Source organism: Dendrobates tinctorius, unplaced genomic scaffold, assembly GCF_039654945.1.
Source record: "Dendrobates tinctorius isolate UK_male_01 unplaced genomic scaffold, ASM3965494v1 ptg000048l, whole genome shotgun sequence".
In the NCBI taxonomy this organism is placed as follows: Eukaryota; Metazoa; Chordata; class Amphibia; order Anura; family Dendrobatidae; genus Dendrobates; species Dendrobates tinctorius.
Genome location: NW_027361716.1, coordinates 13,597,558 through 13,623,205, shown reverse-complemented (window position 1 = coordinate 13,623,205; position 25,648 = coordinate 13,597,558). Strand labels below are relative to the sequence as shown.

The 25,648-nt window shown below is 42.9% G+C and overlaps 1 protein-coding gene across 2 annotated transcripts in view; it reads right to left on the bottom strand.

The window, feature by feature from the left end:
- DNAJC24 (DnaJ heat shock protein family (Hsp40) member C24) overlaps positions 1-25,648 on the bottom strand; it is an 81,558-nt gene that overhangs the window by 42,941 nt on the left and 12,969 nt on the right. For both annotated transcript variants that reach the window (XM_073576308.1, XM_073576307.1), the window contains exon 3: positions 2,800-2,935. In XM_073576308.1, the coding sequence (XP_073432409.1) occupies positions 2,800-2,935 (136 nt within the window). The remainder of the gene's footprint in view (positions 1-2,799; positions 2,936-25,648) is intronic.

Sequence of the window (25,648 nt, the reverse complement as noted above, 5' to 3'; positions counted from 1 at the left end):
TGGAAGGCTGAGGGACTCCTACCCCCAGGCCAAAGCGGAGAGACAGGCTATCACATCATGTAACAGGAGCCTGTGTGTGACAGATCTGACCTACATTTCCCCCTTCCTTGCTCCCAACAGCCTGTCGCTGCTTTAAGAAGCTATTTTCTCAGAAGCGCAAAAACATTTGCAGGCGAGAGATGCTGATTTATATAGAAATTTTTGTATTATATTAACTCTTCCAGTACCAATGCTTTATTAAAGTCACAGCAAGCTACTCAAAATTTTTATCTCTACGGAAATTGCCAACGTGTAACCAAAAATAAAGCTCCTCATCTTCTGACATGTTGTGGTAGACAGGTTTGCTTTTTGGTTCTTTTTCGTCTTGTCCAGTGCTCCCAGACTGTGCATCTCATTAGCCATTCATCCACACCTTGCACTGCTGAGAGTTAATAAGGCTGAGACAGCTTTCGGCGAGTGCTTTGTGTGCCCCGCGTACTGTGCTTATACAAGATTTATGTAAGTATGTGAGCTAGATCAGTGCAAAGTGAAAGATGTTGCCAGTGCTAAGAAAAACCAAAGACCTCATATTCGGGGTGTGCCTTAGCTAAATGGTAAGGATTTCAGGACCTGGACCCTCGCAATCCTGCCCAACGCACACACAGAGAGTGATACGGATGTAATAGAAAGTATAGGCTTCGTAGCCTTCTAGCATACGTTTTCTACTGCATCCTTCCTCCACTCCGTGCGCATGCTAAGGTTGGAGCTGTGCACTCCAGTCACCTAAGCTACATGGTAAAGGTTTCAGGACCTGGACCCTCACAATCTTGCCCCAGCGCACACAGAGTGGGATATGGATGTACTAGAAAGTAGAGGCTTCGTAGACTTCTAGCATATGTTTTCTACAGCATCCTTCCTCCACTCTGCTCTGTGTGCATACTCAGGTTAGAGCGGTGCACTCCAGTCACCTAATATGGTAAGGGGCTCAGGACTTGGATCCCCACGATCTTACCCCAGCACACACAGAGTGGGATACGGATGTAAAAGAAAGTAAAGGCTTCGTAGCCTTCTAACATATGTTTTCTACTGCATCCTTCCTGCACTCTGCTCTGTGCGCATGCTCAGGATGGAGCTGTGAACTCCGGTCACCTAAGGTACATGGTAAGGGTTTCAGGACCTGGACCCTCACAATCCTCCCCCAGCGCACACAGAGTGGGATATGGATGTACTAGAAAGTATAGGCTTCGTAGACTTCTAGCATATGTTTTCTACTGCATCCTTCCTCCAATCTGCTCGGTGCGCATGCTGAGGTTGGAGCTGTGCACTCCGGTAACCTAAGCTACATGGTAAGGGATTCAGGACCTGAACCCTCATAATCCTGCCCAACGCACACACAGAGTGGGATACAGATGTAATAGAAAGTAGAGGCTTTGTAGCCTTTTAGCATATATGTTTTCTACTGCATCCTTCCTGCACTCTGCTTTTGTGCACATGCTCAGGTTGGAGCTGTGCACTCCGGTCACCTAAGCTACATGGTAAGGGTTTCAGGACCTGGACCCTCACAATCCTGCCCCAGCACACACACAGAGTGGGATATGGATGTAATAGAAAGTATAGGCTTCGTAGCCTTCTAGCATATGTTTTCTACAGCATCCTTCCTCCACTCTGCTCTGTGTGCATTCTGAGGTTGGAGCTGTGCACTCTGGTCACCTAAGCTACATGGTAAGGGTTTCAGGACCTGAACCCTCATAATCCTGCCCAACGCACACACAGAGTGGGATACGGATGTAATAGAAAGTATAGGCTTTGTAGCCTTTTAGCATATGTTTTCTACTGTATCCTTCCTCCACTCTGCTTTGTGCGCATGCTAAGGTTGGAGCTGTGCACTCCAGTCACCTAAGCAATATGGACTTGGACCCCACGATCTTGCCCCAGCACACACAGAGTGGTATACGAATGTAATAGAAAGTATAGGCTTCGTAGCCTTCTAGCATATGTTTTCTACTACATCCTTCCTCCACTCTGTGTGCATGCTCAGGTTGGAGCTGTGCACTCCAGTCACCTAAGCTACATGGTAAGTGTCTCATTACCTGGACCGCCACTGATCTGCTTGTAATTAAAATGGCACTTAAATGTAAATAATAAATACAAAGGTTTTGTAACTCTTCCAGCTAATATAACACTGACATTTAGAACTTACATTAATCCTGCAAAAAGGTGGCCTGGACAGATAGCTAGAATAGGTTACTATAGAATAAGTATAGCCCACCTAACGGGCAGCCCCCGAATGCCAATATTAGATTGATCTTGTCATTTCACACATGTGTTGATGCCTCTTCTGATATTGTGTTTGTGGCAGATGGCAGGATAGTATTTTTTTAAATGCTTCTTAAATCCAAGGTCCTAAACACTGTGCTTGAACGACCGCAATGGAAACCTTAGGTTGCACGGTGCGCTGTTGCTTTGGGGCGTAACATATGAACCCAACTTGTCAGTGGAGATTGCAGAGATGCAGTAAGCACAGATGAGTCATTCAATGCTAGCAATTTCCCCAAGGCCCACAGAAAACATACCCTCCACTATGTAATTTTAAACATACCGGTCTAAAATAGCCCAATTCTCTGTCGTGTACAGCAAGAGCAGTAAGAAGGGAAAAAAAACGCAGCCGTACAGTGGCTCTCAACTGCCGTCTTTATTTATAAGGAAAGAGCAAATGGCTGAAAATAGAAAGGGCCGAAGCTTATTAACAAACAGGAGGTGTAATCTCTCTGCTGCCTAGCCAAAAAAGATCCAGAGAAGGGCTGGTGCACGGGAACTCACCACGCCGCTGCAGGTCATAGGCTCGTTTCGTCTCCTCGTTTCCCAGCATCTTCCATGCCTGACTGATTTCAATGAACTTTCGTGCACCCTCTTTGTCTTGTTCGGAAATATCCCGGTGTTGCTTATCTGGATGGTACTGTCCATGTGAAATGAAAAAAAGGGGATAGAGAAATATTAGTTTTGCACAAATCGTTTACGGCACATCCATGCAGCCCAGTGGGGCTCCTACATCTTACTTAGTGCAACCCCCCAACTCCGCCATCAGATCATGGTACTGCAGGGAGCCAGAATAGTAATCTGCCCTATGCAGGGGCTGACCATGCCCCCTCATCCTCCGAGTCAAGCCCCAGTTCAAGGCCAGCCGAATCCATGTGTAAAAGCTGGAAAGGCAGACACCATCCACAATACATAACTCTCTTCCCTGTACCTGCATAGTCCCCGGCCACTTAATGAGGCCTGTGTAGGGTGGGCACAATTCACACTCATGTTACTGCATACAATACTTCAGAAATGATAGCAACCACTTATTGTAACGAAAAACGTTATCTAGAATGTCACTACTATATGAACACATATAGAGTCTCCCAGTGAGCCCTATGTACTGGAAGGGGTCACCCACTCTTGTTTTTTAAGAAGGATCCAATGATAAGATGATCACTCCAAGGAATCAGCGGTAATCTATGGAGGAACCTATAAAACAAAGTGTTTATTATCCCTACGGTGCCCCTACAGGAGAAGTAAGCATTACAAAGATCAAAGAGTGGACAGTGTAATCTTCACACACACACACAGTGGGTGCAGAAAGTATTCAGACCCCTTTAAACTTTTCGCTCTTGGTTTCATTGCAGCCATTGGTAAATTCAAAAAAGTTAATTTTTTTTCTCATTAATGTATACTCTGCACCTCATCTTGACTGAAGCCACCCCTTTGTTATTTTAGCTGTGTGCTTAGGGTCATTGTCTTGTTAGAAGGTGAACCTTCGGCCAAGTGTGAGTTACTCAGCACTCTGGAAGAGATTTTCATCTAGGATATCTCTGTACTTGGCCGCATTCATGTTTCCTTCAATTGCAACCAGTCGTCCTGTCCCTGCAGCTGAAAAACACCCCCATAGCATGATACTGACACCACCATGTTTCACTGTTGAGATTGTATTGGCCAGGTGATGAGCAGTGCCTGGTATTCTCCACACTTAGAACTTTTTGGTGAGAATTCTATATTCCTCTCATCAAACCAGAGAATCTTATTTCTCATAGTCTGGGAATCCTTCATGTGTTTTTTAGCAAACTCTATGCGGGCTTTCATTTGTCTGGCACTGAGGAGAGGCTTCTGTCGGGCCACTCTGTCATAAAGACCCGGCTGGTGGAGAACTGCAGTGATAGTTGACTTTGTGGAACTTTCTCCCATCTCCCTACTTCATCTGTGGAGCTCAGCCACAGTGATCTTGGGGTTCTTCTTTAGCTCTCTCACCAAGGCTCTTTTCCCACGATTACACAATTTGGCTGGGCAGACAGGTCTAGGAAGACTTCTTGTGGTCCCAAACTTCTTTCACTTAAGGATTATGGAGGCCACTGTGCTCTTAGGAACCTTGAGTACTGCAGAAATTCTTTTGTAACCTTGGCCAGATGTATGCCTTGCCACAATTCTGTCTCTGAGCTCCTTGGCCAGTTCCTTTGACCTCATGATTCTCATTTGGTCTGACATGCACAGTGAGGTCTTATATAGACAGGTGTGTGCCTTTACAAATCAAGTGCTATCAGTTTAATGAAACACAGCTGGACTCCAATGAAGGAGTAGAACCATTGCAGGGAGGAGCACAAGGAAATGGACAGCATGTGACTTAAATATGAGAGTCTGAGCAAAGGGTCTGAATACTTATGACCATGTGATATTTTTTCAGTTTATTTTTTAATGCATTTGCAAAAAATTCTACATTTGTTTTTTTTTCAGTCAAGATGAGGTGCAGAGTGTACAGTAATGACAAAAAAATGAACTTTTTTGAATTTACCAAAAATAGATGCAATGAAACAAAGAGTGAAAAATTTAAAGGGGTCTGAATACTTTCCGTACCCACTGTATATCTTTTCATTCTGAGCTGCATTACTATACTTAAAAATCTGAAGACCTTAGTGTAGATTTTGACCGAACTGTACAAGCTCACATGGCAAGGCGACATCACAGACTGCATTTACCGTATATACTAGCGTATAAGCCGAGATTTTCAGCCCATTTTTTAGTCAGTGCATGTCCTCTGCTGAACGTCACTGCAGAGGATCCGGGAGACAGCGGCGCGCAGCGATGGAGCAGGGACCGGTAAATATAGCCAGTGCCGGGGGCCTGGCCCCCAGTGACGGAGAGGTGAGTATGTCATTTTTTTTTTTATTTTTTTTTTTAAATAGCAGCAGCATATGGGGGTATTTATCTATGGAGCACCTTGTTGGGCCACCATTAACCCTTGTGCAGCATATTATGGGGGTATTTATCTATGGAGCATCTTGTTGGGCAACCATTAACCCTGGTGTGGCATTTTATGGGGGGGTATTTATCCTTGGAGCATCTTCTTGGGCCACCATTAACTCTTGTGCAGCATTTTGTGAGAGGTATTTATCCATGGAGTATCTTGTTGGGCTACCATTAACCCTTGTGCGGCATTTTATGGGGGGTATTTATCCTTGGAGCATCATCTTGGGCCACCATTAACTCTTGTGCAACATTTTATGGGAGGTATTTATCAATGGAGCATCTTCTTGGGCCACAATTAACCCTTGCGTGGCATTTTATGGGGGTTTTTTATCTATGGATCATCTTCTTGGGCCACCATTAACCCTTGTGCAGCATTGTATGGGAGGGTATTTTTCTATGGAGCATCTTTTTGGACCACCATTATCCTTTGTGCAGCACCACCCTCGGCTTATACATGAGTCAATAAGTTTTCCCAGTTTTTTGTGGCAAAATTAAGGGGGTCTGCTTATACACGAGCATATACAGTACATCAGGTTATTTTCCTCTCTCTTTGGGGTCCACGCCTACAAAATATACCCAAGATAGGTAGGGATCAGCTGTATGTTACACGGTTTAAAAACAACCCAGTACGAGTAGAAAGAGTGCGTGAGGGTGATGTACACAGACAAAGAATGAAGTTAATCATCAAATCCTTGAGCTGAGTTCACATGAGCGTCTAAAAAATACTTTCAGTTTCATCCAGAAAACCGTATGCAATCTGTTTTTATACAGCTGCAGCTATAAAAAAAATTACAGGACTACATACAGTATCCTGTGTTACAGAATTGCAATGTATCTGTAAAAGTTGGTGTCACGTGGAGCCGTCCTGTGTGACACGGCTCGCAGGCCGGTTACTAAAACAACAAGACGCGGCACGTGATACTGTCCTGTATGACACAGGTCGCAGGCCGGTAACTAAAACAACAAGACAAGGGGTAGGGAAACAGTTACAACGGTGGGCCCTGCGATAGGGAAAGGGGACGTGGAGACCTCCTGCATTCCCCTGAGTCAGTGTCCCTAACGCTCCTAACGTTCCCTATGCCGGTTCCGCACTGGGCGCTGATCAGGAACCTGTCGCCCTAGCACACCCTACACCTATCCCTTGCTAGGGAGCTGGGTAGCGCAGGCACTTAACAAAACACACTAAGGAAAAACACAAACAGGGAAACACCACTTAGCTTTACTCTGTTGCACTTGATCCTGGCAACAGAGTCCACCACCAGCATGCAGCTCTCCTCCTGAATCCTTGCCACCAAGCTCTGTCAGAGCCAAGGAAATCCCCTATGACTCCTTTCACACCAGGCTAAGTGTTGTGAGTTCATTCTCTGGTTCACCAGTTGTGAGTTCTCCTTCCAGACTCCCTCTGGTGGTAACAGGAGGTAGTGAGGCTGATTTGATCGGTGGAGATCTGCCACCTGAGAATGAGGATGACGATTGGACCTCAGGAGTCTCAGATTGGATTTAAGACAGTCGACGCCCTATTCAGTTGCTTGTGATTCCTTCTGGCTTGTCAGCTCTTGGTTTTCAGCTCTGTTCCAGTCATCTAAAGCTAAGTTTTTCTGCTAAAGTTCACAATTGATTTTGTTGGTCTATTCTGTTTTTTGTGTGGTCAGCCAGCCCCGGCTGGGGGCTGTGCTGAATTTCCACTCTTATTTATCAGTATTTTGCCAATTTGCTTTTTGTCCCTTACTAGTGTGGTCTCTTTTTGCTCTGTCTCAGAATATTTCAGAGTGCTGATATAGTGGGAGAAGTCTAGTGACTTCAGGGTTAATTTTGCTATCAGAAGTGTTGGACATTATTTTTGTAGGGTTTTTTGCAGGTTGCAGACAGTGTCTTTCCTTTCCTTTCTAGTTAGTTTGGGCCCCATCGTTTGCTCAGCCTATTTTCCTGCCTGTGTTTGTGCCTTCATCTTGTTTCACCGTCAATACATGTGTGGGGGCTATCTATTCCTTTGGGGTCTGCTCTGGGGCAGTTAGTTTTCCCCTTTTCATGCTTCAGGCTTATTTAGTCCTCCGGCTGTGACGAAGCATCTAGGAACATCGTAGGTACGCTCCACGGCTGCTGCTAGTTGTGTGGTAGGATCAGGGATCTGCAATCTGCATAGTTACCAACCTCTCTGGGTTTCTGTGACTTAGCTTGTTTTGCTTTTTTCTCCTCGGTGACCCATTCATAACAGCTAAGACAGTGCTGTAAGGAACGCTCTCCAGCTCCTTCCTCCACCAAGGATGGTTGAAATGAACACTATCACCAACACTGATTGCAACACCTGTGACTCTTGTATAGCAGAGACTGCAATCACACCTGCATTATAATCATGTGCACTTAAACGAAACTAGAGTGCAATGACGCTCAGCACCACCGGGGGGAAAACTTAGAACAAACGACACTCAGTGCAATAATCCTAATGGCCACCGGGGGCAAAAACACCTTAAGCACAGCTTAGGAAAAAAAAAGGTTACCTGTGCTTTATATCAGTCCTGATCCAGCATGGATCATGACAGTTGGATGCTGTACTGTGGCAATGCAATGATTAAAGACCTGACAGTCTGAAACGCGTCTGACCACCATCTCCCCCAGCAGTGGCTGTGACTACTATGCTATTGTTCCATTTTTTTTTTTTTTTTTTTTAATTATTTCAATACAAGTGAACCTTTTACATTGGAGTTTGGAAATTGGATTCACTTTTTTTCTGCTATCAACTAAATGACCTTGTTCCGAGTATTGCACTTTTTTCATGGACAGCGGTGCTCACTTTGTCTAGAATGCAGGATTCTAGAAGTAAGCACATACACATCCCTCTATCTCTATATGTTTGTGTTTACAGATGACGAGCATATAAGGGAACTATACACCCCTTGGGACTTTTTCCTGGTATATTACAGAGCCACATCAACCACGATGGAATTAATTAGGCTTTTTACAGCTATTAAAACAGAAAAGGGCTCTTTAAAAGGAATCTGTCATCCCTCTGGAACGTATATGACCTATAAATAATGGCATAAAAGTAATAGAAATGTTACACTAGTCCTACCTGTATGCCTCATATTAACAGTCTTGTTGTTATACTCTTTCTGTATGCTAATGATTTCTTCCTGGCTCTGGGGCATGCAGTGCCTGGAAGAAGTCCCTGCCTTCTGTCCTCATTGTAATACTTATCCCCCTCACATGTACATCAGTTGTGTCACCAGAATCCCGCGCCTGCGCCCTGACTCCCTCCACGATACGTACCCCTTTCTCCCTTCTATGGGCACTGCATCCAGGGATCTACTGCGAAGACGCAGTGACCTCCGACGTGCACAAAGGTGCTCTCCCCACTTCCTCCCTGCATAGTCACCGCTAGGAACCATGTGTACACAGCGATGACTATGCAGGGAGAAAGTGGGAAGAGCGCCATATCGTTGCGCACGCTGCTGGTGCCTTCGCGGAAGATCACTGAATGCAATGCCCACAGAAGGGAGGAAGAGGTATGGATATTTGAAGGAGTGCAGGGCGCAGGCGCGGGATTCCAAACCCTTAACTGGAACATAATGGATCAAGAGGCAGAGATTTCTTCCCGGCACCACATACCTCGGAGCCTGGAAGAAATCATTAGCATTAAAAAATTAAGGCAACATTTCTCAACAAGTGGGACTAGTGTAACATTTCCTGTATGGCCATATTAATAGGTCATGCATGTCCCGAAAGGAGGGGAGGGTGACAGATTCCCTTTAACATTAACATAAAAGTCCAAGGTGGTAAATACTTTTTGTACGCCTAAGTCAACAAAACGGTGTAATTATTTCATTTCAGCATTGGCCTTTTTTTTTGTTTTATACTACCCCTTTAATTAGTGCATTGTAATCTCCAAATGTTCCTAGAGACCAATTAGAAATGTACCAGAATCAGTACTCATGGATTAAATGCTTGATCACAGCATAAATACGTCAGGGGTCATACTTATATACTTTATTGCATTTGCCGTTTTTTTTCCATGTTTTTCGCCTTTCACTTGTGCCTAATACTTCTTTTACTTAGCACCTTTTAGTGTACTTTAACATGTGTTTGCCTGGTTTTTGTATTATTATGTTTGGCATTGTTTAGGGTTTTCAGCTATTTTCGCTTTAGTCATCATTTGGAAATTTTCATAATGTCCCGTCCTCCCCTGCAGTGAGTTTATGTACAACAGATATTTTGAACAGTTTTTGTGTCATTTTTTGTAATGCCACATTTTTTTTTAAGCTAAAGAGATGCAAAAAAAAAAAAAAGTCTAAAGAAAAATAAAGGCCATTTTTGACTCTCCAAATTCATGGACCACATTCATAGTTTTAAAGAATTTGGCCCAAAAAATGACGAGTACCAAAGGACAGAAAGAGAAAGGGACTGAATTGGCCCCTATATCGTTCTGCCTTCAGGATCCAGCACTTGTTGCTCTCCAGGCTCCTGTTCCAATTCCTCCAGATATCTCAGTCTTCTGACTGAGCGATTTACATCCCACTGCTAGGTAAAGAGGCCTTGTTGGAGCAGCTAGCCTGGAGCTACGCAGCTTTCCTTTGTGGCCGACATGGTTCATCGGCTGCTAATTAGGTAGCATGTTCTGCCACCGCTTTCAAGGTTTCTTGTCTATTAATTGATCTTCATGTCTCTCTACTGTCCTGGCCTTGTAGTTGGAGATTAGCACCTCAGCACAACCAAAGGACATTAAAGTCCTTACATATATTATGGTATAAGATTACTAATCATGAATGAAATAAGGACACCTTACCAGATTTCTGATCTTCTATGGGACCGAACAAAAGGCGAAAAGTACATAAATCATGAACACACACGTTCCTGTATAGAACTACACTGCACGTTGACCTCGCATGGAGTGCTTTTCCAGAATACCCTGTTCAAATGAAAGGACTACATTTTTGGTAAAATGTCCTTTCAAAAAATGGTAATAAAGGAAATATATCATCAGAAAATGGCCTATTTTTTAAAATCAGGTTTTTCTGTTAAATGTATTTATTTTTATTTTTTCCCATTGCAGAATCTGTGGTAAAAATATAAATTAGAAATCTTGCAATTTTTATACTGGTCACTGTGTTTTCTTTAGACTCCAACTTCCTGGTGTTTCAGGAAACAACACATGGACACAGCCACAATGATCAGACTCTGACCCTACCTTTTGTATCGAAGTCACTGTAAAGGGAGGAGGAAGCAAAGTTGCTGAGACATTACCCCTTGTGATTGGTGGATCCTGTCTTACCTGTCTCTGATGATGAGCGTGTTGAATACTTATCCATAAAGGACTGGAAATAGGGATCTAAAAAATGCCCCAGTGACCAGTGTGACCTGTACCAATAGTTTTTACAATTTCTTATGGTATTAATAAAAAATTGCTTCCAAAAATACACTGATGAGCAAAAAGGTAACAATGATTAGAACTTTTGATTTCCAGGCTCCATATTTCATCATCCACTACTGCTTCAAACATGAGACCACAATCATTATATATATATATATATATATATATATACACACACACACACACACATACACACATACAATCATCTTGGCTATATCATACATAAATTTGACCAACTATTTAGCATGTGATTAGTTGTGCAGATTCGTGTCATGTCGCTGCATTGTTACTGTTTTGCTCCTGGTGGTGGAAGTTTTTTCTTCCTGGATACTACAAATTACAACCTGTTCTCACATTCCCTAACAGCTCAGTGAGATTTTAGGTTGATTTCCAAGTGAAAGGTCATTGGTCTGAGTAGAGAAGAAGCCATGAAGACAATTTCCCAAGAAAAGAGAAACACCATCATCCAGCTCATCTATCGGCCAAGAAAACTGCATCATGTGAATGCCATGACAGTCGGAAGAATACAAAATGAAGTCGGCTCATCACAAGGTCTATCAGTTCTGGTGCAACAAACACGGCAGTGGAAGTGGCGCATATGCTTCATAATAGTGAGATCACAGATGTCGCTACAAGCTGTCACGGTGAGACTCGACCACAACGGGTGGTTTGTCAACGGATGGTGCAACTCACACACAAAGGGATGGAAAAGGCAAAAGGAAGGCCCTAGCGATAGAGAATGAGGGATGGTCACCACCTGAGCTCAGCCTGAGCCTGTCCCTGCACTCCCCTAACACCCTATGCAGGTCCTTCCCCCTGCCGCTATCAGGAACCTAATCCCTAGTGTCACCCGTCTTTGCCCTGGCTAATGCACTGGCCAGCAAGGAGCACGAGCCTTTGCCACTGCAGATAATACACACAGGGGAAAGTGACAAACACCAAAAGGGACTAGAAGAAAAAACACCACACTTAGCACTGATGCAAAGCTACACACCGCAGATATCAACAGTAACAGGACTCTTAACACTAAACGTGGCAGGCACCAGAGAGCCGCTTCTTCTAGGCTGGTCTCCAGAAAGGACCTGTATAACCAACAGTCAGCTGATGCATCAGGTGACTCTATAAAGGATGGTGGGAGTGGTCACCACCTACATCAGCTGACCCAGCAGCACTGCAGTAACACCAGGTTGCCAGAGGGGAAAAAATGACATTAACACCTGATGGTCCAAAAGAAAAAAAGTTTAAACTGAGTGGAACCAGAGCTGCCACAAATCCAAAAATGGATCGTGACACAAGCACCGTGCGACACACATTTTGGAAGTTTGGAATGGTGGCTTGAAAAAAGGTGAAGTAGCCTTGAATTCAATATAATCATGAGAAGCATCGGTTCCAGTACGAAAAGTTGACAGTAAAAGATTGGAAAAGGGTGATTTGGAGAGATGAGATGAAAGTCAATAGACTAGGCTCTGATGGGTGCAAATGGGTCTGGAAGAAACAAGTGAAAAAGGGGAGACCGGACTGAAAAATTGAAGGAACTGCCAAGTTAAGTGGATGAAGCCGGATATGGCGTTGTTTCACAGCCAACGACATTGGATACTTGACCAGGATCGATGGTGGTCTCAGTGATGAGCTATATGTGATAATCCTACAAGACAATTTACTTTGTATACTCCGGCACTATGGGTATGAAAAGACGACAGTGTTCTGCATAACTACCGTAATCACATGCTAAACAGGTGCAAGTCAAATTTATGTAAGAGATAGCCAAGATGACTGCATATAAAATGATGGTAGTCTCACAATCAAAGCAGTAGTGGATGGTGAGATATAGAGACTGAATGTCAAAAGTTCAAAACATTGTTACCCTTTTGCTTGTCAGCAGACTTAGTAAACTAAAAAGATAAAAAATCATATTTAAACAATGGGTCATTTTCTGATAATAGCTTCACGTTATATGTGTTTTTTTTACCTATTAGGGCATATCGACTTTATAAAAGGGACAGGTGTCTCATCTAGAGCCCCCTTTCCATGTGCCAGAATGGCCCCAATTAATTCGGTGATCTGTGCTTGTCAATGCATTACATGGATGGTCAGACATTTTAATGGTCGCTATGGAATGGTCACAAAGAAAAATTAAAAATAAATTTAAAAAAAATACATACAGTATATATTTTTCTACATTTGGAATCGTAACAAGTCAGACAGTAAAAAAAAAATAAAAAAAAATTACAAAAAATGAGCAGTGTTCTCTTCATTGTACTAGGGGCCAACTTATTCTTAAATCACAGATTCACCGCCCTTACAGCGCTGCTTCCTCAGTATCCCATCATATATCAAGTTGCCTTTATAATGTGGGGATATATTGTGAGTGTGGCTAATTGTAGTATATGTATGTGCTTCAGAATAACCCTTCCGGCTCTTATGTAATATGTTATTGCTATGTAATTACTGCAATATTGGAATATTCCAATGCGATATGAACAGTAAGGCCCTCTCACAGTGATGGATATGTATGTAATTTACTCATGCAACCAATTTAACACAAGAACAGTGGTTTACGTGAGACCACACCAGAGTCTCCATCACCAGCCGGAATTATTCTTTTTGTCCTTTTAATAATATGTGCAACAAACTAATTAATTTTCCTTTTTACGTAAGAAATGTAAAAGAGGTGTAATAATATGGTGCAGACAGGACAAAGGAGCCATGTCATGGGTAAAGAAAGCACATTTAGACTGACAGGTCGAATGTATGGTAGAATGTACGGAAGTTCACCATTTTGGAAGCCTGTGGTGGTCTGCACCCGTTGTGTGTACTGTGGTATGCCTTGAAACCATCTATTATAGCAGACAACAAGCAGCACAGCGCAGAGGGGTGCCGAGCAGGATTCCCCTCCTAATATATAGTACAAATCCACTGAGAAACAAACTGAAATTGATGGGAGAAATAAAAAGAACAAAGCTAGGATCATGTGATTTCATTACTGAAAGTTTGAAATTATTGAATTTTTTTTTCCCAAAGCATTAGAATACTGTGAAGACGGTCATGAAGAAGTGGCTTAAATTTGGCAAAACTAACTATATTTTGACAAAACCTACAGCATGTCGGCCAAAAGCGTGTGGGAAAACGTTATCGTCTGGTGTTTTAGGCAAAGCCAGCTCTGTGCATCACTAAGAGAACACTATACTCACAGTGAAACATGGCGGAGTCAGCATTATGCTTTGGGGCTGTTTATTCAGCAACTGGAACTAGGGCTTTAGTCAAGGTAAAAAAAAAAATCTGAACAGTTCTAAATATCAGTCAATTTTGTATAAAAAAAAAAAACCTTCAGACCTCTAGTAAAAAGCTGAAGATGAAGAGGAATTACACAGGTCAGCACAACGACGACCCTTAGCATACTACAAATGTCACAAAAGAATGACACTTAATGTGTATGATAGTGTCCCGATTCTCACCGATGGCAGATGTTGGAGGGAAAAAATGAAATTAAGCATGTTGGATAACAGAGAATGACAGAGATGACAGAGAATCTGTCATCCATAAAGATGAGCAAACACAAACTTAAAACTTAGGGGTTCATACCGGACAGTTAGGGTCCAGTGCGAAACACCAAATACAGACTTCTCCCAAGAGAGAGGGAGGGGGAGACATAATAGAGAGCACAAGAACCTGATTTCAGTGATGTCTCACTTATTAGGCTGTGTTGTAGTTTCAGTACAATCAGTGTTTTATCATGAGGAGATTATCACTGCCAGACTACATCTCACGTGCACAGCAGTCAGGGCAATGTGTTCAACCCCGCACCCACCACTGTCTGGCAGATTGCCGACACTGTACACAGAAAGCTGTCAATTAGATGCGAGCGGAGTTATACACTGCTCAGCATTCTGAGTACTGCTACATCTGCAACAGATAAAACAGGGATTCTATCAAAACTGCATCAAGCACTACATTATGTAATACATCGTTGGAATCAGGGTTTCTTGCATTGTATTATGCAGCTCTCAGATTACATAGCATAGATTACCTAGAATCAGAGTCTGATCCCATTTTGGTGGAGTCGGAGTCATGGAAATTGAGGCGTCGGAGGTTTGGCTTACCGACTCCACAGCCCTGGTATGAGGGAGTCGGAGCCGTGGAGTCGGAGTTGGAGTCATGGAAATTGAGGAGTCGGAGGTTTGGCTTCCCGACTCCACAGCCTGAGTGGAAGGAATAGCTGTCAGAGCAAATTTGCCACTTCAGTCAAAAGTTTAAATTTAAGGGGCCCGTTTAGGCAAACCAACTGCAGCCATCAAGTCGAAAATTCCCAGCACCATGAGTACCACTTAAGGTATCTCCAGTTCTGAAATATTTGAGAAAGAACTAGGTTATCTTTTACTGTCCCCATTACTTGTCACATCCTACATTAAGTCTATTCCATTCGGCACCTATTCCCACCCCCACCTGCCCCAACCCAATTTACAGAATACACTGTCAGCTCAAGTATGTCTGGCACCAACCTGCAAGACAAAATACAATTAATGTAGAAATTACTGGATTGCATTCCCTTTCGCAGAAACAAGAAATAGTTGCAGCTTTCTAATTATCATTTGTGTAATTGTAAAGGAAATTAACCCAGTGAGCGACATTTGCAATTAGCAGTACACTGTCACCTCCTTGAAAACCTCTGCGGTGGAGTCTCCTTTTACAAGAGGGAATTTAGCATTTGAGCCTCGGGCCGGTGGAAAGTCAACTTAAATCAGACCACCACTACCACAGTCTGGATAAACACTATGCTTCATTAGTTGCTACATTTAATGCCAGAAATCCCCCAAAAATAAAAATATTTCTGAAGCAAATCACTCAGTTTTTTTGTTTATTTCGGTCTCTGGACTTCGGAAACTTTATTGTGCTGGAGTATGTGGTGTGGGATATTACAGACGATCGAGAGACTGTGCGCCTGGTAAAGTACAACACACTGCTGCCACCTAATGCAGGCCGGGAGAGCCGGCGCGTCCCTCTAGAACTGCACATTTCCTGACAAAGTGGCTTGTGTTCATGCTACGAGACAAGCTGCTCTCACAGATAACATCTAACCTTTTTGTGGAATTTATTTTTGGTTTCTCTCTTAAACGTAGAATTACATTTAGAATCATGAACGGAAAAGAAAGAAAAGTTTTGCTATGTTGTACATCCATTTCTCAGGATTGTACCATGCAGGCCAGCCATGGAGGCAGATCCAAGAACGTCTGACAGTAGACATGCCACCACTGTTTCATGTGAGATGGCGGGGACCCTCAGTGACTACTTTTAACCCTTAAAAGGGTTAAAAGTTCCATTGCACCATTATGTCAACTCCTTTTTTGTATGTAAGCTGGATGACCAACGAGTGGAGCACTACGAGGCCATCCTGTATAATCATTATGATGTGCTGTAATTGTGATGGAAGTAATATTTACATATATTTCGCCTGCAGCAGCAACGTGGCATTACATGCCAGCCATTCACATAGAACTCCATCGACACCAGGAAAGGACACACCGGGTCCGCCATCCATACAAAGAATGGACACACCGGGTCCGCCATCCATACAAAGAATGGACACACCGGGTCCGCCATCCATACAAAGAATGGACACACCGGGTCCGCCATCCATACAAAGAATGGACACACCGGGTCCGCCATCCATACAAAGAATGGACACACCGGGTCCGCCATCCATACAAAGAATGGACACACCGGGTCCGCCATCCATACAAAGAATGGACACACCGGGTCCGCCATCCATACAAAGAATGGACACACCGGGTCCGCCATCCATACCAGGAAAGGACACACCGGGTCCGCCATCCATACCAGGAAAGGACACACCGAGTCCGCCATCCATACCAGGAAAGGACACACCGAGTCCGCCATCCATACCAGGAAAGGACACACCGAGTCCGCCATCCATACCAAGAAAGGACACACCGAGTCCACCATCCATACCAGGAAAGGACACACCGAGTCCACCATCCATACCAGGAAAGGACACACCGAGTCCACCATCCATACCAGGAAAGGACACACCGAGTCCGTCATCCATACCAGGAAAGGACACACCGAGTCCGCCATTCATACCAGGAAAGGACACACCGAGTCCGCCATCCATACCAGGAAAGGACACACCGAGTCCGCCATCCATACCAGGAAAGGACACACCGAGTCCGCCATCCATACCATGAATGGACACACCGGGTCCCCCATGCATACCAGGAATGGACAGACCGGGTCCCCCATGCATACCAGGAATGGACACACCATGTCCGCCATCCAAAATAGGTTTTCAAGGTGAATTATTTAAATGTCAAGCATTTGAAATTTTAGTCTCCTCCCACCAACCCAACCCCACTTGCTGTCAAGTATGATCCATCTCTAAAAACAAAGATAAATTACAAGAAGTGGGTTAGGTTTTTGCCTTTCTGCTCCTGGTCTCATTTCTGCCAAGCATAACAGTCAGATGGGGCAAGAAAGTCAATAGCAGGAGTAATGGAAAGAAAGAAAAATTAATAAGGATGCGCTAACGTTCTCGGTGATGCTAGGATATCACTCGAGTATCTAGGTGAAAGCTTGTTACTCAGTGAGCATTGGTGGTGCTTGATTTCAAACTCAAATCCTGCGTGTCACTGTAATGCCATAGCCATTTTGGTAGTGGCATTACTGTGATTGGCTTAGCGTGTGACATCATCAGGGGTTATAAAGAACAGGCGTCGCCAGGCCTGGTACAGTGACGTCATTGCACAGCACTGTGACAGTTGTTATTGAAACTGTGGTCTGTGGGACATTTCTGTATTATATAACACTCAAAAATAGCCTTGAAACATTTTTCTATATTCAATTACTCATCCATAGAGTATTACATGCTCTGGGGTACATTCCTGTGGCATATAACACTACAACAAAGTATACAAAAAGGTTTCTGGATTCAATTAGTCATCCATACACTGTAACATGCTTAGTGGGCGACAAAAATGGCAGAATCACGCGAGAATCCTGAGACAGTGACTGGAGGAATGTCAGAGCAAGAGGAAGCTAGCGCTACAGCGGAAGTGGCAGAAGCCTGTGCTCTGGAACCAGTCACTTTTCCGGAACCACCCAAACCCGAACCCAGGCTGCATCCTTCACCGCTGGGGTTCTTACACACTGCGGATGGCAGAGCCAGGGTCCAGGAACTGCTGAGTGTAATCCAGGACCTAGACTGGTCAGAAGAGACAAGGAAGCGAGCCAGGTCCAGGGCTGGAGAAGTGCTAGTGGGCCCGTTAGCCAAAAGGTACTGACAATTGGCATCCCGGGAGAAGTCGTTATGTAAGACCAGCAGCAGTGATGGGGGTCCATAGAAGAGTTTGGTACCTGTCATCACATCTGGTTCAACCAGCGGGCAATAGAGATGAAACACTTGGCTCAAAGGCTGCTTGAACTGACATCTGAAACTAAGGTCACGCTCAACAAAATGGAGGGGCAACATCGCTGGTATGCGGTGGGTGTGATCCGAGAAGGGAGCAGGATGAACCCTTCTTGCGAAATGAACGTGCCTGGGAGATGCTCCCAAAGGCGGCCTGAGACAGGGCTACCACCCCTGAGAGATCACACTGTCTTTGGGGATCCCCACCTCCAATGCAGGAGCATGCGATGCAAAGGTGCAGGTGACACAGGGAGCAGTCACCCGTCAGGGGACCCAGCACTATCTGAAGCTGGATCACTTATCGTTCAAGCACATGGAAATCGGGCTCCAAAAAGCAGGTGGAGGCAGTCCCCCCCCCCACCTCCTGAGGATGGATAAGAAGCGGACACCCGAAGAGGATGAGAAAAAGGAGATGTGTTCCGGCTACTTTGAATCCAATAATTTATTAGAAAATGCTTCTTAAAAAAACCATGGCAATGGCAAAGTGCACATGGCAAGATACACACGTGGTCAAAATTGTTGGTACCCCCCGTTTAATGACTGAAAAACCCACAATCGTGACAGAGATAACTTGAATCTGACAAGAATAATAATAAAAAATCTATGAATATGAACAAATGAAAGTCAGACATTGCTTTTCAACCATGCTTCCACAGAATTTAAAAAAAAAAAACAAAAAAAACAAAAAACCTCATGAAATAGGCCTGGACAGAAATGATGGTACTCTTAATATTTTGTTGCACAACCTTTTAAGGCAATCACTGCGATCAAACGATTCCTGTAACTGTCACTGTGATATCTGCACCTCTCGACAGGTATTTTGGCCCACTCCTCAAGAGCAAACTACTCCAGTTGTCTTGTGTTTGAAGATTGCCTTTTCCAGACGGCATGTTTCACCTATTCCCAAAGCTGCTCGATAGGATTTAGGTCAGAGCTCATAGAAGGCCACATCAGAATAGTCCAATGTTTTCCTCTTAGCCATTCTTGTGTGTTTTTAGCTGTGTGTTTTGGGTCATTATCCTGTTGCAAGACCCATAACCTGCAACTGAGACCAAGCTTTCTGACACTGAGCAGCACATTTCTCTCTAGAAACCCTTGATAGTCTTTAAGATTTCATTGTAACCTGCACAGATTTTAAATACCTTGTGTCAGATGCAGCAAAGCAGCCTCAGGAACATAACAGAGCCTCCTCCATGTTTCACAGTAGGGACAGTGTTCTTTTCTTGATATGCTTCATTTTTCCATCTGTGAACATAGAGCTGATATGCCTTGCCAAAAAGTTCCATTTTTTTCTCATCTGTCCATAGGACTTTCTCCCAGAAGCTTTGTGGCTTGTCAACATGTAGTTTGGCAAATTCAAGCACTGATGTTCCTTTAGCTTGAAGTTCATCTTTAATCTGTTTAGAAGTTTTTCTGGGTTCTTTTGTTACCATTCGTATTATCCGTCTCTTTGATTTGTCATCTATTTTCCTCCTGCGGCCACATCCAGGGAGATTGGCTACAGTCCCATGGAGCTTAAATTTCTGAATAATATGTGCAACTGTAATCACAGGAACATCAAGCTGCTTGGAGATGGTCTTATAACTTTTTACCTTTAACATATTTATCTATAATTTTCTTTCTAATCTCCTGAGACAACTCTTTCCTTCGCTTCCTCTGGTCCATGTTGAGTGTGATACACACCATGTCACCAAACAGCACCGTGAGTATCTGTAGCCCTATCTACAGGCTCACTCACTGATTCCAAGATTGTAGACACCTGTGATGCTAATTAGTTGACACACCGCGATTTAACATGTCCCTTTTGTCACATTATTTTCAGGAGTACCATCATTTCTGTCCAGGCCTATTTCGTGAGTTTTATTGTTTAAAAAATTCTGTGGAAGCATGGTTGAAAATCAATGTCTGACTTTCATTTGTTCATTTTCATAGACTTATGATTTATTATTTCTTTTGTCAGATTCAAGTTATTTCTGTCACCATTGTGGGTTTTTCTGTCATTAAATGAGGGGTACCAAAAATTTTGACCACATGTATATATCTTGCCACGTGCACTTTGCCATTTCCATGGATTTTTTAAGAAGCATTTTCTAATAATTTTTTTTCTCATCAGTACTACGTGTGACCGCACGAGTTCCATGCTTCAGCAAGCTGTATGCCGCTGTGGGTGAGCTGGTTCATTTATTTTTATTGTTTCACCTGAAGAGGATTACTGTATTATCATTTTTTCCTAGTTGTGCAAAGCCTTTCTGAGTGTACAGTAGGAGTACATCAACTACACTTTCAAAAGATTTACATTCAAATTTTTTATGGATTGAATTTGTGATCCATAGAGTAATACGTGATCTGTGTTACCTTACAGTGGGATCTAAAAATAAAAAGTTCCAAAACTGTTTATGAATTCAATTATTCATTCATACAGTTTTAAGTGGTTACTGCTACATTATGGTGGTATACAAAACTCAAAACAGTTCCAAAATTTTTTATGGATTCAATTAATCACCCATACAGTTTAACATGCTTTGTGTAAAATTACTGTGGGTTAACATTTTTAAAAATTGCTTGGCCTGGTACTGTTGACAAAATATTTTTGTTCCAAAAATTGACTATTGTCATATATACTGTAGAATCTGCTTTGTGGGAAATTTTGTTGGTTTAAAATAAAAAGCAATATTGGACTCCTACAGATGTACAAACTTGGTTGTTCAAAAATTGACAATGGGCACATATACTCTAGAAATTGGTTTGTGTGAAATTGCCATTGTTTCAAATAAAAAAACAAAAATTGTCCTGCCACAGGTGTAAAAATTTGGTAGTCGGTCCCCAATTGCCACCATTTCTGCCTTTGTGGCATCCCCGCCTTGTACCAGCACGTGTCCAGGAAACTCACAAATGCCCTTACCAATGCAGTTACTGGGATTATCCACTGTAAGGCAGTGACCCGCGTCACAGGTAGGGGTCACTGTGTGTGCTCCCCAGGATGTGCACGGAGGCGTACTGAGGTCATGAAAAGAACAATTGTTAAATATCCCTAGCATAAAATAATGCCAATCAATTTCCTAAGTGAGAATAATTACATACAACTATACAAAGAAATACGCAATTGGGATTATCTACCAAGCTGTTATTCGCAAAACGTGAGAGAACATATACAAAAAGAAGGCGTATACTGAACACTAAAAATCCAATATTTTATTAATAATGTATTAAAAATATAACAGACATTAAAAAAGTGCCAATAGTGCTTGTTGATGAGCCCAAAAGAAACAGGTGGCACCAACAGATGGCAGGTAGGAGAATGAGAACCAAAACTCAAACAATATGGATTATAGTCCCAGGCATATACTAGTTTTATAATGCTGAATAAAATAATACATCAATCCTGGATTAACTAAAACCTCCTATGTACACTAATAATAATAGCAGTGCCTTAGTGCAAATCAAGTTCAGTGCTAAAGTGCTAAAATAATTTGCTACTATTATCCTACAGTTGCATCAAATAAACACAATAATAAAACCTACCAAAGCTCATGTGATGGTGCCACTTCCCCTACGCGCGTTTCGGTGGCGTGCCTTTATCAGGGTGGGGCAATTGTGGTGATGAATCGACCCGATTACGTACAGGAGATTTACCAACAATTAGATGACAACACAGTCTATAGGAAATTGACAAGCGATCCTACACACCAGATCAGGAACCTCATTAGGGATGTTCTTATAGAATTCACTAATAAGGGCATATTGGATTGTAAGACCAGATAATTCCATACAAAGAACCATTGTATTACACCTGTTTTCTACACCTTGCCCAAGATTCACAAGAACATCCAACATTCCCCAGGCCATCCCATTGTAGCATCTACTGAATCTATTCTTTCTCCGCTCTCCATTTTACTTGAGAAGAGTCTCACCCCTCTTACTCAGAAAACCAGCTCCTACTTGAAAGATACAGGAGATTTTCTCAAAACAATTCAGGAAATTGATACAATCCATGGTGAGGCCTTCCTAATCACTTTCGACGTGAAGGACCACTACACCTCAATACCACATAATGAGGGCATCAACTGTGTACAACACCTTCTACACAAGATTGACATGAAGGAATCACGGGCAATCCAAGGACTTTCTGTCACCAATGATACCCGGTGGATACCGGATCTTTTTCAGCATAACAGCCCTAAAAATTATAGATTGCTGGATCACACGTTTCTTGTATATACCTAATGTTAATTTTGAGGTCCATTAAACTGCAAATTGGACCCTCACTAATAATCTGCTATACATATCAGTTTTCTCTCTACCGCTCACAGTTGGTACGCTGATGAAGATCAAGGTGTGACCGAAACGTTTGATAAAAGTAACACGATTGGACCCCATTAAATATCTCATCTAAAATTCCAAAGCTGAGTGCAAAGTTTTTTGTATTATACTTATTGGTTTTGGACCCTACTTGTGCACCTGCACGGTTGTGCCACAATCTTTTTCTATAGTTGTGGAATACCAGCTCCAACACGTCCTTCGGTATTCTGATCAGCCTCCACACATAACAACTGAAGAGTGTGTATGGATGTCTGACGTGTGCAGCTCTCCAAGACTTTAAGGACTCCACAAAGATGGTGATTATGACATCATCAGAGCAACGATCCCGCTTCTGTGCCTACTTAAACAGTCGCTGCTGACAACTAAACATGAATCTTTGCAAGCGAACCAGGTGGAAAAGGAGGAAGACATGAGATGGAGATAATGCCCAGCTCAGCCTCGTCTAATCTGCTCAGTGCAGATTGTTAAAAACAGCTAACAAAACAAAAATTGAAAACTAAGACATACCATAAGGAAACAGCCTTACCAAAACCTGTCAGATGACAAATGCACTAGCAGGATGCAGCAGGCCCCAAACTAATAAAAGCAGGGTCAGCAATGGTGCAAACTACTGACAGAAACAGCCACTCACACACCTACCAGATTATGGAGGGGTTGGCTGCCTAGTAGAAAAAATGCACACAAATGAGGCTGGTGTAGAATGCCAGTCACACAGGTATGTGTGATGCAAAAGTGTGCAGCTTACAGCCTATTGATGATATTATATACATGCACCCCACAGGGACAGATGCCCTAGTACACCAAGCCAACCAGTGCAGATTGTTACCCAATGAGGGGGTGGAGGCTGAAAAAGACAAGGAGGAACCGGAGCTGGCTGATAGCGCAAAAGAGTCTAGTACCCATACATGCTTCGTCCTGTCTCTCCTATATGGATGGGCGGAGGAGAAAGAGGAGGAGAGTAGTCATTATGGTAGAGACAGGGAAGGGTAGGCTTGGAACATATGGCACCCTTTATGTACTGCCACCTTTCCCTTGACCTTTACGTTACATTTATCTTGGACCAAAAAAAAAAAAAAAAAAAAAAAGAGTACTGGTTATTCACCCTGCTAGACCCACACTACAAGGAGAATTTTGCATCTCTTCTTCCTGAGAAGAGGTTTACTAAACAGGTGCTATACCAGATGGCCATTGTGGAAAATATGTTGAAAATATTCCCATCAGACAACTCTAGCTGGAGGGGCAAGCTTCCTTGGCCAGCCAAGGAGGAGATGCGAGGAATGCAAGGAAGACACACAGCAGAGGCAAGGGTTCACTGTCAAAGGCTGATTTCATGACTCCCTCCCAGAGTCCATGCCCTGATAACCGGTCATTTTTAACAAGGAGGGAAACATTTTTAAAGATGGTCAAGCAATATCTGGCCATTAAAACCAGTGAACTCCCTAATTACTTTGTGACCTTCAGCAATTGGGTCTCAAAGGTGGACACCTGGAATGAGTTGTCTCTCTATGCCTTGGAGGGTTTGTGCTGCCCTGCCTTATGTATTTAGTGTCACCGGGGAGGTCATAACAGACAGCACTTTCTGTAAACAGGCGAAAGCATCTAACAGGCTCACTTTGATAAAGTCTGGATTAGACTCAACTTTTCAACACCACCAGATGACAGCAACACATTTTTAATGTTAAATATTTGAATGAGGCCCACCAGCTGTTGCTTCCTAGGGTCTATGGATGACTGAATGACCCTACTTACAATTCTTTCCTGGCTTTGAACTTTGTGCAAAGCCTTTAAGAGTGTAGAATTACCACAACTACACTTTCTTACTTTTTTTTTATGAGGCACTCCAGTAGGTGCCTTCAAGAGTGTATAGATGACCCGGCTTGTAATTTTTGGCAGGCTTTGCACTTAGGGCATAGCTTTCATGAGTCTAGGAGTACCTCTATATGACAATTTGAACAGAATGTGTATGAGGTCCTCCTTTATGTCCAATACAGAGTGAATCTGAGTCCCTAATTGTTGGCACTTCTTGCTTCCTTCATAAATTACGCTGAAATTTTCCATTTTTTAATAAAAAAAATTTTTTTTAGTTTACTTAAATTATATATATATATTTAAAAATCATTTATACATTTTTCTTTAAATGCAAATCACTGTACAGGAAAAAAATTATAACTTTTTTTACTGTAAACTTCAATTTCTCGTCGATTTTCAATGTTTTATTGTCAGTCATTAAAGTGGAGTAAAAGTGTGACACCATTGTTCTCAGCAGCAATCTGGGGGTCAGAAATGCTTCCAGGGGTCTTCCCCATTTTGTTCTCTTTCCATTCAGCACTTTTTTCCATCAATTTCAACATTTTAACTGACCCCCAGAACTCTTTGTAGGGTCTGCTGGAAAAATGCTCGAATTTCCATTGACTCTTATTATACTTGTTTCTCAAAACTAACACCCGAGCACGGTTAGAGGAATGAGCATCCAAGCATTTTAGAATTTAAGTTACAGGACACAAAGTGCTGTCAGAAAGCTGATAAAGAGGAACAACCCATTAAAAAATTGGATCACAATTTAAAGGCATGAGAACCGAGATGTGCTTTGAACATATTAGACTGGCATGTACACCAAAAGTAGTTTTCTTTCATTGTGGGGGATGGGGGCAGAAAGACCATGCTTTCACTACAGTTTTAGGTAAAATGACATGTACACTTTTACGGATGCTATAAGTTGCCTCAATTAAGAAGCCCTCTTGTTGGTTCTGACAGGCCTAAAACGTTCATGGAAACTATGAACCTGATGATCAAATGATTGGGTCCGTCTTTGCTTATATCGGACAGACTATGGAGTTAAAAATTCCACCCTGATAAGCAGAGCTGTTCAGAGTCGTGGAGTCGGAGGTTTGGCTTACCGACTCCACAGCACTGGTATGAGGGAGTCGGTGTCATGGAAATTGAGGCGTTGGAGTCGGAGGTTTGGCTTACTGACTCCACAGCCCTGGTATGAGGGAGTCGGAGTCGGTGTCATGGAAATTGAGGCGTTGGAGTCGGAGGTTTGGCTTACTGACCCCACAGCCCTGGTATGAGGGAGTCTGAGTCAGTGTCATGGAAATTGAGGCGTTGGAGTCGGAGGTTTGGCTTACTGACCCCACAGCCCTGGTATGAGGGAGTCTGAGTCAGTGTCATGGAAATTGAGGCGTTGGAGTCGGAGGTTTGGCTTACCGACTCCACAGCCCTGCTGATAAGGCCAAAGGGGTAAACAACCTAAAAGATCATGGTTACATTAGGCATCACTTAAA